The following is a 12,136-nucleotide window of genomic DNA, read 5'->3' as shown; positions in this document are numbered from 1 at the left end:
CGTCCCAGATGTAGCTCGTATGAAAAATACAAGTGGCGTATTTCCTGGTAAAACACTCATGTCCGGCGGCACGGTGGTGTAGTGGTTAGCGCTGTCGCCTCACAGCAAGAAGGTCCGGGTTCGAGCCCCGTGGCCGGCGAGGGCCTTTCTGTGTGGACTTTGCATGTTCTCCCCGTGTCTGCGTGGGTTTCCTCCGGGTGCTCCGGTTTCCCCCACAGTCCAAAGACATGCAGGTTAGGTTAACTGGTGACTCTAAATTGCCCGTAGGTGTGAATGTGAGTGTGAATGGTTGTCTGTGTCTATGTGTCAGCCCTGTGATGACCCGGCGACTTGTCCAGGGTGTACCCCGCCTTTCGCCCGTAGTCAGCTGGGATAGGCTCCAGCTTGCCTGCGACCCTGTAGGACAGGATAAAGCGGCTACAGATGATGAGATGAGACACTCATGTCCATATAATTTAATCCGACATGAACTCATTCCTTTTTTCCAGTATAAGAAACGGGGATCTCAGATAGCTGAGATAAAAGATAAAATGGGAAACAATTCATTATTTCTGATTAAGGCTTGTACTCAGTTTCCTGTTAACGCTGAGCCTGGAGTTTGGAAACAAGAGTTCCACTTCTTTTGGTTTCCATTTAACACAACTGAGAAACTGTGCATGTTTTGTTTGTTTTCTTTCTTTCTTCCAGCCTTCTCTTTTACTCCAGTAAGCTTAACCTGAGCTTTATCACACCCTCTGAGGTGCGTGACTGAAACAGTAAAGTTTCAAGCAGAAATCAGTGTGGTGCAGGATATAGGAGGACACGAGCATGTCCTTTCCTTTCTGTTCACTTCTCCAGGATGTGTCCTTTTTAACCTGCCTTAGGAAAGGACATGAAAAAGCTGATCGAAATGAGAGTTTATGAGGCAGGATAAGTGTCTCACCTTGAAAAGGCCTCATCCAGACCATCATTTAACTTCTGTGAAGAAAGGGAATTAAATTTGGGGCGGCACGGTGGTGTAGTGGTTAGCGCTGTCGCCTCACAGCAAGAAGGTCCTGGGTTCGAGCCCCGTGGCCAGCGAGGGCCTTTCTGTGTGGAGTTTGCATGTTCTCCCCGTGTCCGCGTGGGTTTCCTCCGGGTGCTCCGGTTTCCCCCACAGTCCAAAGACATGCAGGTTAGGTTAACTGGTGACTCTAAATTGAGCGTAGGTGTGAATGTGAGTGTGAATGGTTGTCTGTGTCTATGTGTCAGCCCTGTGATGACCTGGCGACTTGTCCAGGGTGTACCCCGCCTTTCGCCCGTAGTCAGCTGGGATAGGCTCCAGCTTGCCTGCGACCCTGTAGAAGGATAAAGCGGCTAGAGATAATGAGATGAGATGAGATGAGATGAAACCATGTTGTCCTTTGTGTATAATCTCTATAGTCCAGTACAATGTGATCAGTGTGTGTACTGTGGGCAAATGATGGTCTTACCGAGACGACATTGTTTTCAGTGTTCTTGTGCTTCTCCAGATGGTTCTCAGTGGTTTCCATGAGAACCTTGGAGCAATCCTCAAGGTCCAACAGGTTGTATTTGACAGCATCTTTAAAAAAAAAAAAATTACACATCTTAAAAGTAACAGAAAATCATTTTTTGCACAAAAAAGGTATACTTTTTTTGTCTTGAATTTAATAACTTAAGTGCACTCAAGAAATCCAGCTCTTATAAAATTTCAGGGCAATGCCATAATGAATAAAGGAAACTCGAATTCAGTTAGAAATAATGCAACTGGCTAGATCAGATGAAGAACCAGAGCGTCAGCGACGCAGTAGCTCACACAGCCGTACCATGAGGAACCGGACTTGTTAATAATTAGCCAAGTTGTTCATCTCATCTCATCATCTCTAGCTGTTTTATCCTTCTGCAGGGTCGCAGGCAAGCTGGAGCCTATCCCAGCTGACTACGGGCGAAAGGCGGGGTACACCCTGGACAAGTCGCCAGGTCATCACAGGGCTGACACATAGACACAGACAACCATTCACACCTACGGTCAATTTAGAGTCACCAGTTAACCTAACCTGCATGTCTTTGGACTGTTGGGGAAACCGGAGCACCCGGAGGAAACCCACGCGGACAAAATGCAAACTCCGCACAGAAAGGCCCTCGCCGGCCACGGGGCTCGAACCCGGACCCTCTTGCTGTGAGGCGACAGCGCTAACCACTACACCACCGTGCCACCCCCCAAGTTACTCCTCATGAGAACAATTTAATCTTCAAAAAAAATAATCAGAATCAAAATCCATTGAAAACTCAGGGAGGAGTAGTGATTTTCCTGAAAGTTTGTTAACCGGTCTAATTAGCAACTTGTTAATGAGAAATCACAAAACCAGGGAGCAATTTTTGTGCAGACTGATTAGCTCTTCCAAACAAAACAATTAGAATCAAAATCCATCAGCCCTGTGATGACCTGGCGACTTGTCCAGGGTGTACCCCGCCTCTCGCCCATAGTCAGCTGGGATAGGCTCCAGCTTGCCTGCGACCCTGTAGAAGGATAAAGCGGCTAGAGATAATGAGATGAGATGAGGAACTCTGTCAGTGCTTTTTTTGTTCCTTAAAGCTATGTGATAAAGTCAATGAAAGATCATATTTCTACATTACAACACAACATGTGGCAGGCAGGCGAGAGAAAGAGAGAGAAAGGAAAAAAGAAAGCAGTGGTTTTAATATTACATGTAATGTGTGTGTGTGTGTGTGTGTGTGTGTGTGTGTGTGTGTGTGTGTGTGAGAGAGAGAGAGAGTGTGTGTTTATTCAGTACCAGTTCCATTCAGGCTGAGCAGAGAAACAGATATGTGAGGTTGTGCGTTCCTGCTAGTCTCTAAATCCAAGCCAGACTTTTGCTCGTTTTCTAGAAATATGAGCGAAAAGAAAGATTAATCATTAATCACTGATCATAAAACTACAAAATACAAATAACAGGGAAAACAGGTTTGATCCAAGATGCACTCAGAACTAAAAACATGCCGGCATGGATAGTTTACAATCCCAATTCCAAAAAAGTTGGGACAAAGTACAAATTTTAAATAAAAACAGAATGCCATAATTTACAAATCTCAAAAACTGATATTGTATTCACAATAGAACATAGACAACATATCAAATGTCGAAAGTGAGACATTTTGAAATTTCATGCCAAATATTGGCTCATTTGAAATTTCATGACAGCAACACATCTCAAAAAAGTTGGGACAGGGGCAATAAGAGGCTGGAAAAGTTAAAGGTACAAAAAAGGAACAGCTGGAGGACCAAATTGCAACTCATTAGGTCAGTTGGCAATAGGTCATTAACATGACTGGGTATAAAAATAGCATCTTGGGGTGGCAGCAGCTCTCAGAAGTAAAGATGGGAAGAGGATCACCAATCCCCCTAATTCTGCACCGACAAATAGTGGAGCAATATCAGAAAGGAGTTCGACAGTGTAAAATTGCAAAGAGTTTGAACATATCATCATCTACAGTGCATAATATCATCAAAAGATTCAGAGAATCTGGAAGAATCTCTGTGCGTAAGGGTCAAGGCCAGAAAACCATACCAGGTGCCCGTGATCTTCGGGCCCTTAGACAGCACTGCATCACATACAGGCATGCTTCTGTATTGGAAATCATAAAATGGGCTCAGGAATATTTCCAGAGAACATTATCTGTGAACACAATTCACCGTGACATCCGCCGTTGCCAGCTAAAACGCTATAGTTCAAAGAAGAAGCCGTATCTAAACATGATCCAGAAGCGCAGACGTCTTCTCTGGGCCAAGGCTTGTTTAAAATGGACTGTGGCAAAGTGGAAAACTGTTCTGTGGTCAGACGAATCAAAATTTGAAGTACTTTTTGGAAATCAGGGACGCCGTGTCATTCGGACTAAAGAGGAGAAGGACGACCCAAGTTGTTATCAGCGCTCAGTTCAGAAGCCTGCATCTCTGATGGTATGGGGTTGCATTAGTGCATGTGGCAGGCAGCTTACACATCTGGAAAGACACCATCAATGCTGAAAGGTATATCCAGGTTCTAGAGCAACATATGCTCCCATCCAGACGACGTCTCTTTCAGGGAAGACCTTGCATTTTCCAACATGCCAATGCCAAACCACATACTGCATCAATTACAGCATCATGGCTGCGTAGAAGAAGGGTCCGGGTACTGAACTGGCCAGCCTGCAGTCCAGATCTTTCACCCATAGAAAACATTTGGTGCATCATAAAACGGAAGATACAACAAAAAAAGACCTAAGACCGTTGAGCAACTAGAATCCTACATTAGACAAGAATGGGTTAACATTCCTCTCCCTAAACTTGAGCAACTTGTCTCCTCAGTCCCCAGACGTTTACAGACTGTTGTAAAGAGAAAAGGGGATGTCTCACAGTGGTAAACATGGCCTTGTCCCAACTTTTTTGAGATGTGTTGTTGTCATGAAATTTAAAATCACCTAATTTTTCTCTTCTCTTTCTCTTTTCTCTTGATACATTTTCTCAGTTTAAACATTTGATATGTCATCTATGTTCTATTCTGAATAAAATATGGAATTTTGAAACTTCCACATCATTGCATTCCGTTTTTATTTACAATTTGTACTTTGTCCCAACTTTTTTGGAATCGGGGTTGTATCTCCTAGTGATGAAGCACGGTGCTTTACTTTCTCTGTCGAGCTGACAGGACTTGAAGGCCACATTGAAGGCTTGAGCTACGGTGAGTGTCACAGCCTGAGCCTGGGTGGAAAAAAAAAAAGAATGAGAGTTCCATCAAATCAGAGGCACCATTATCGTGCTGAATATATGAGAAAACTGGCATTTTTAACTATAATATTGCAATACTGAAACTGTCTAGAAAACTTTTACAAAAATAGAACAGATTGCGAGATATCAAATTATTAAATAAATCATGTATTCATTCCAATGGACATCCTTTTTTTTTTTTTTTGTAGTGTGACACCACTAACAGGTCATTTTCCACACCAACTGTGATTAAAGTCAAATTTTATTGTGCCATTACACACATCACCTGATCTGAATAGGTTAAGGAGTCTCTAGCTTGTGATTGTGTACTGGGTGACACACAATGCAATAATATTAGTACATTAAAGTGCATATCCTGGACCAATTTCTTTTTTTTTATATGAAAGAATGTCCCTTTACACACTCATCCAGAAGGGTAATTTTGCACAAGGCCATCTGTCTACAGCAGGAAAAATAAAAGAACAAAACGCGTCTGGAAAAATCCCGAGGGAGTCTGGAGCCAGATTCATGACGTCATCTGCGGAAGCGCCAGCAGGCTGCGAGAGCTTTGTACGGTTTCAGTGCACAGCCTGTGTAGACCAAGTTTAGCAGCTAGCGATTTTGCATTGAAATATGGAATTGTCACCTGAGCGCAATGTTACTTCACCTTTGGATGAAGAATATAATGAGATGTCAGTATTGGGGCTTCATCTGTTTGGATTTGATGATGATTCAAGTAGTGAAGATGATGGAGACAACACAGGGGATGTAAATAATACGGTCGTTTTCTCATAAACAAACCAGCGCTGATGTAGGATTCAGAGGGAGGTGTCCCACACGTGATGTCACGAAAATCAATGTTTCCAGGGAAATCCAAATGACAAGTTTTTTCAGAGGCGGACCAATTCGCCTGAAATGGCTTGATTTCAACTGAATTTTTCTGGTATTGCGCAAGGTAAAAAAATTGCGCAAAATGTTACAGATATTTGACCGAAGTTTAATATAAAATGGGAGAATTACATTGATCTCGCTCCTGAATTTACCCGTGATATGCACTTTAAGACGTGCTTTGTTATCTGTTCATGTGTGATTGGCACAAAGGATGCTTTTCATCTTTGTGCACAGGCTAGATCATGCAGTGAACTGAAAAAAGAAAAAAAAATCCCCACAAGGCCAACAAAGCTGCTACTATTACTTGTTAAAAGACAGTCCTGCATCTGTCCCATCTTCACTCTCTGCATTATGATCTTGGCTCTCACTGAGCACGAAATGATGTATTGGTTTGATAAAAATAATAATAAAAAACCCACATAATTATAAAGAAAGGACACTCACCACTTTCTTCTTGGCACAGAGGAATGCATGGCACTCCAGCGTCTCGTTCTGCTGGTTCTGAGCGATGAACGCAAACACTTTGTCGTGTATTTTGTTGACTGTGTAATACAATATTCTGGAGAAGAAAAGGTCACGACTGAGCTTTTCAGTGTTACATAAATGCTAAATAGATGGATTTTTGCAACACAAGTGTAGGCTGTATTGTATTGGAGCCATTAGGATTATTACAATTCTTTGTGCATTATGCATGTAAGCAGGAAAAGAAGCTGTGATAGTATAGTATCTGATGATTTCAGGATGTAACTCTGTATCGTAGTGCTTGATAAAAGTTTACCAAAGTAATCCCGAGCTTATGTGGTTATATCAGCTCTGGATGAATGATGGTTCTTGATGCAGTGCCATCTGAGAGATCCGAGATCACAGGCGTTCAGCTTAGGCTTGTGCCCTTGCCCTTTACACACTGAAATTCCTCCAGATTCCTTGAATCATTTAATGATATTATATACCGTAGAAGGTGAAATATCTAAATCCCTTCTTAGCTTTCTTTGAGGAACATTGATTTCAAGCATTTCAATAATTTTCTCATGCACTTGTGGACAAACTGGAGATCCTCAGCCCATCTTTTCTCCTCAAAGACTAGACCTTTCCTGGATACTGATTTTGTCCCAAATCATGATTTGGGACAAATCACCTGTTGACTTCACCCGTTTCAAATTATATCATTATTTAGTTGTTTTACCTCATTACTAGCCCTAAATTGCCCTGTCCCAACATTTTTGGAAAGTGTTGCAGGATTAAAACATAGGAATGGATGTATATTAACAAATGGAATGAAGTTGACCAGATAAAACATGAAATATCTTGGGTTCATCCTGTCTGCAATTAAATTTAGAAATCACTGCTTTTTTTTTATTTGCATTCATCATATCATCCCAACTCTCTGATTTCTGGTTGTACTTTGAGCATGAATCTGTGTATGTTTAACTCCAAAATATTGGTTTCAATTATATATTTTTTAAAAATAAATTAAAATAAATTTATTTAAAAAATTAATAAATAAATAAATAAATAAATAATAAATTATTTAATTTTTTTTTTTAAATAAATTAAAAATACCCCTCCTAGAACTGCCACCTTATTGTGGTGGAGGGGTTTGTGTGCTTGAATGATCCTAGCAGCTATGTTGTCAGGGGCATTACGCCCCTGTTAGGGTCTCCCAAGGCAGACAGGTCCTAGGTGACAGGCCAGACCAAGAGCAGTTCACCAAAACCCTGATGGATAATAAAAGATCAAGGACTGTGACATCGCCCGGTATGGTGCAGCCGGGGGCCCCACCCTGGAGTCAGGCCCGGGGTTGGGGCTCGTATGTGAGTGCTTGGTGGCTGGGCCTTTGCCCACGGGGCCCGGCCAGGCTCAGCCCGAAGCGGTGACGTGGGTCCGACCTCCTGTGGGTTCACCACCCACAGAGGTAGCCGTAGGGGGCTGGCGCAGTGTGGATTGGGCGGCAGTCGAAGGCAGGGGCCTCGACGACCTGATCCCCAAACACAGCGGCTAACTGTTGGGACATGGAATGTTACTTTGCTGGGGGGGAAGAGCCTGAGCTTGTGTGAGAGGTTGAGAGGTACCGGCTAGAGATAGTCGGGCTCACCTCCATGCACAGCTTGGGCTCTAGAACCCAGCTCCTCGAGAGGGGCTGGACTCTCCACTTCTCTGGAGTCGCCCATGGTGAGCGGCAGCGGGCTGGTGTGGGCTTGCTTATAGCTCCCCAGCTCAGCCGCCATGTGTTGGAGTTTACCCCAGTGAACAAGAGGGTCTCTCTGCGCCTTTGGATTGGGGAGAGGGCTCTTGCTGTTGTTTGTGCCTATGGGCCAAATAGCAGTATAGAGTATCAGGCCTTCTTGGAGTCCCTGGGAGAGGTACTGAGAGGTGCTCAGACTGGGGACTCCATTGTTCTACTGGAGGACTTCAACGCTCATGTGGGCGATGACAGTGACACCTGGAGGGGCATGATTGGGAGGAATGGCCTCCCCGATCTGAACCTGAGTGGTGTTTTGTTATTGGACTTCTGTGCTAGTCATGGTTTGTCCATAACGAGCACCATGTTTGAGCATAGGGGTGTCCATAAGTGCACGTGGCACCAGGACACCTTAGGTCGGAGGTCGATGATCGACTTTGTTGTCATTTCATCTGATCTCTGGCCCTATGTCTTGGACACTCGGGTGAAGAGAGGGGCTGAGCTGTCAACAGATCACCTGGTGGTGAGTTGGATCTGCTGGTGGAGGAGGAAGCCGGACAGACCTGGCAGGCCCAAACGTATGGTGAGGGTGTGCTGGGAACCTCTGGCCGAGCACTCTGTCGGGGAGGTCTTTAACTCCCACCTCCGGGAGAGCTTCTCCCAGCTTCCGAGAGAGGCAGGGGACATTGAGTCTGAGTGGACCATGTTCTCTATCTTCATTGTAGACATGGCTGTTCGGAGCTGTGGCCGCAAGGTCTCCGGTGCCTGTCGTGGCGGCAATCCCCGAACCCGGTGGTGGACACCAGAAGTAAGGGATGCCGTCAAGCTGAAGAAGGAGTCCTATTGGGCCATGTTGGCCTCCGGGACTCCTGAGGCAGCTGACGGGTATCGGCAGACCAGGAGTGTCGCAGCTCAGGCAGTTGTGGAGGCAAAAACTCAGAACTGGGAGGAGTTCGGTGAGGCCATGGAGGAGGACTATCAGTTGGCCTCGAAGAAATTCTGGCAAACCATCCGGTGCCTCAGGAGGGGGAAGCAGTACTCTGCCAACACTGTTTACGGTGTGGGTGGGTAGCTGTTGACCTCGACTGGGGACATTGTCGGGCGGTGGAAGGAATACTTCGAGGATCTCCTTAATCCCAATGTCATGTCTTCCATTGAGGAAGCAGAGGCTGATGACTCAGAGATGGACTCGTCTATTACCCAAGCTGAAGTCACTGAGGTGGTTTGCAAGCTCCTCGGTGGCAAGGCACCGGGGGTGGATGAGATCCGTCCTGAGTATCTCAAGTCTCTGGATGTTGTGGGGCTGTCTTGGCTGACACGCCTCTGTAACATCACGTGGCAGTCGGGGACAGTGCCTCTGGAGTGGCAGACTGGGGTGGTGGTCCCTCTTTTTAAGAAAGGGGACCAGAGAGTGTGCTCCAATTATAGGGGAATCACACTTCTCAGCCTCCCCGGGAAGGTTTACTCCAGGGTACTGGAGAGGAGAATTCAGCCAATAGTCGAACCTTGGATCCAGGAGGAACAATGCGGTTTTCATCCTGGTCGTGGAACACTGGACCAGCTCTATACCCTTCATAGGGTGCTCGAGGGTTCATGGGAGTTTGCCCAACCAGTCCACATGTGCTTTGTGGAGCTGGAGAAGGCATTCGACCATGTCCCTCGTGATATTCTGTGGGGGGTGCTTCGGGAGTATGGGGTTCGGGGCTCTTTGCTAAGGGTTGTCCAGTCCCTGTACGAACGGAGCAGGAGTTTGGTTCGCATTGCTGGCAGTAAGTCAGACCTGTTCCCAGTGCATGATGGACTCTGGCAGGGCTGCCCTTTGTCACCGGTTCTGTTCATAATTTTTATGGACAGAATTTCTAGGCGCAGCCAGGGGCCGGAAGGAATCCTGTTTGGGAACCACAGGATTTCATCTCTGCTTTTTGCAGATGATGTTGTCCTGTTGGCTTCTTCAAACCAGGACCTTCAGCATGCACTGGGGCGGTTTGCAGTCGAGTGTGAAGCAGCTGGGATGAGAATCAGCATCTCGAAGTCCAAGGCCATGGTTTTCGACTGGAAAAGGGTGGCTTGCCCTCTCCAGATTGGTGGAGAAGTCCTGCCTCAAGTGGAGGAGTTTAAGTATCTCAGGATCTTGTTCACAAGTGAGGGAAGGATAGAGCGTGAGATTGACAGGCGGATCGGTGCAGCCTCCGCAGTGATGCGGTCGCTTTACTGGTCCATCGTGATGAAGAAGAAGCTGAGCCAAAAGGTGAAGCTCTCGATTTACTGGCCAATCTATGTTCCGACTCTCACCTATGGTCATGAGCTTTGGGTAATGACCGAAAGAACAAGATCGCGGATACAAGTGGCTGAAATGAGTTTCCTTCACAGGGTGGTTGGGTGCTCCCTTAGAGATAGGGTGTGAAGCACAGTCACTCGGGAGGAGCTCGGAGTAGAGCCACTACTTCTCCACATCGAGAGGAATCAACTGAGGTGGCTTGGGCATCTCTTTCAGATGCCTCCTGGACGCCTCCCTGGGGAGGTGTTCCAGGCATGTCCCCCCAGGAGGAGGCCCCAGGGAAGATCCAGGACACGCTGGAGGGACTATGTCTCTCGGCTGGCCTGGGAACGCCTCGGTGTTCTTCCCAAGGAGCTGGCCGAGGTGTCTGGGGAAAGGGAAGTTTGGGCTTCCATGCTCAGACTGCTGCCTCCGCGACCCGGCCCCGGATAAGCGGATGAAGACGAGATGATGAGATGAGAAATTAAAAATAATAATAATAATAATAATAATAATAATAATAATAATTCAAAGCTCAGTCATAAATCTTTCATTTCCAAATTCCGCAGTAGTAAGTTTACTGTGATTGTGCTGTACATGGAGAATCTGAGACGTTCACCTGTATATAGAGAAGCGCTCTATTAGCTGATTGGATACGCGGTCATAAATGAGCATTTCCTGAGAAGAGACTGTAAGTGCCACCTTAAGGAGCTTCTTGCCACCAGCTTTAGCCTGAGAATGAGCAGATTTACAAAAGGAAAGGAGAATTAGTACAAAGAAGCATTTCAAGCTGTTATTATTTAAACCTGAGAAACCATTTAAAACATCAAATCTATGTAGAGATTGATCAGATCATCTGAGAGAAACCATTCTGAAAAAAAAACAAGATCAACTGTGAACTACTGCTCACTTATGTATCCCGCCGCTCTCGCTTATATCAGAATGCAAACAATCGAAGGAATAGGACACTTATTATGAATGTTGACTTCAACAAATAATTAACCCTGAAATGAGTAAGTAAAGAGCAGTGTTCTCCTCAGGGATTTCAAATAGCATATTGCTAAACTGTCATTTTGAAATAGCATCAAAAGCCACGCTATATGTTTCGTAAATACATTCAGTCAGTAAACAGGAAGTCGATGTGTGACAGACCTGAAAACAGTATACATGGTATAGAACCCCAAGCTGAAGCTCGGTACCAAATATCAGGCAGTTGTGATTTGTAGTTGCTGAGAAAAGTGTTACAAAAATTTTGTAAATCCAGACTATATGTTTCATAAATACATTCAGTCAGTAAACAGGAAGTTGATGTGGGGAAGACCTGAAAATGGTATACATGGTATAGAACCCCAAGCTGAAGTTTGGTACCAAGTGGCTATGATTTGTGGTTGCTGAGAAAAAGGGTGTTTCAGACGGATAGACAGAGATATGGACAGACAGACAGAGGTAAATAAACCAGTATAACCCCCCTCCTTTGGAGTGGGGGTATAATAATAATAATAATAATAATAATAATAATAATAATAATAATAATGTTTCTAAATCTATGGATTCTGGGTTCTGTTTCTGTCAATATTATTTGTAGACCAAATACAGACAGGTGACAAAATCTTTTACGAGTTTCCAGAACAACTTCAATTCAAGTCATGCGATTGACACCATTCTTCTAAACCACATTAACTCACTTGGTGTTTGAGTCAGCGGTCTTTTAAGATGACTTGTCAAGTTGTACAAAACTAGAAGGACACTCGGTAGAGTTCATACCTCCGCCAAGCCACATTCAGATTTGCATCAAAATCTAATCAATTGTTCCTTGGCCCATGGCTCGCCATTCCTCAAAATTTCATCAAAATCCGTTCACTACTTTTTGAGTTACGTTGAGAAAACAAACAAACAAACGGAGGTGAAAACATAACCTCCTCCAACAAAGTTGGCAAAGGTAATTCTCATCTCATCTCATTATCTGTAGCTGCTTTATCCTGTTCTACAGGGTCGCAGGCAAGCTGGAGTCTATCCCAGCTGACTACGGGCAAAAGGCGGGGTACACCCTGGACAAGTCGCCAGGTCATCACAGGGCTGACACATA

General features: G+C 44.9%; 1 protein-coding gene across 1 annotated transcript in view; it reads right to left on the bottom strand.

Annotated features, from left to right (window-relative positions):
• ldlrap1a (low density lipoprotein receptor adaptor protein 1a) overlaps positions 1 to 12,136 on the bottom strand; it is a 45,194-nt gene that overhangs the window by 15,194 nt on the left and 17,864 nt on the right. The window contains exons 3-7 of the mRNA XM_060903936.1: positions 10,670 to 10,782; positions 6,059 to 6,173; positions 4,645 to 4,717; positions 2,775 to 2,864; positions 1,430 to 1,561 (exon numbers count right to left, since the gene is read on the bottom strand). Of these exons, the coding sequence (XP_060759919.1) occupies positions 1,430 to 1,561; positions 2,775 to 2,864; positions 4,645 to 4,717; positions 6,059 to 6,173; positions 10,670 to 10,782 (523 nt within the window). The remainder of the gene's footprint in view (positions 1 to 1,429; positions 1,562 to 2,774; positions 2,865 to 4,644; positions 4,718 to 6,058; positions 6,174 to 10,669; positions 10,783 to 12,136) is intronic.

The sequence above is a fragment of the Neoarius graeffei genome, chromosome 22, assembly GCF_027579695.1.
Source record: "Neoarius graeffei isolate fNeoGra1 chromosome 22, fNeoGra1.pri, whole genome shotgun sequence".
NCBI lineage: Eukaryota > Metazoa > Chordata > Actinopteri > Siluriformes > Ariidae > Neoarius > Neoarius graeffei.
Note: the sequence above shows the minus strand (reverse complement) of the source record. Positions and strands in the feature narration are given on the sequence as shown.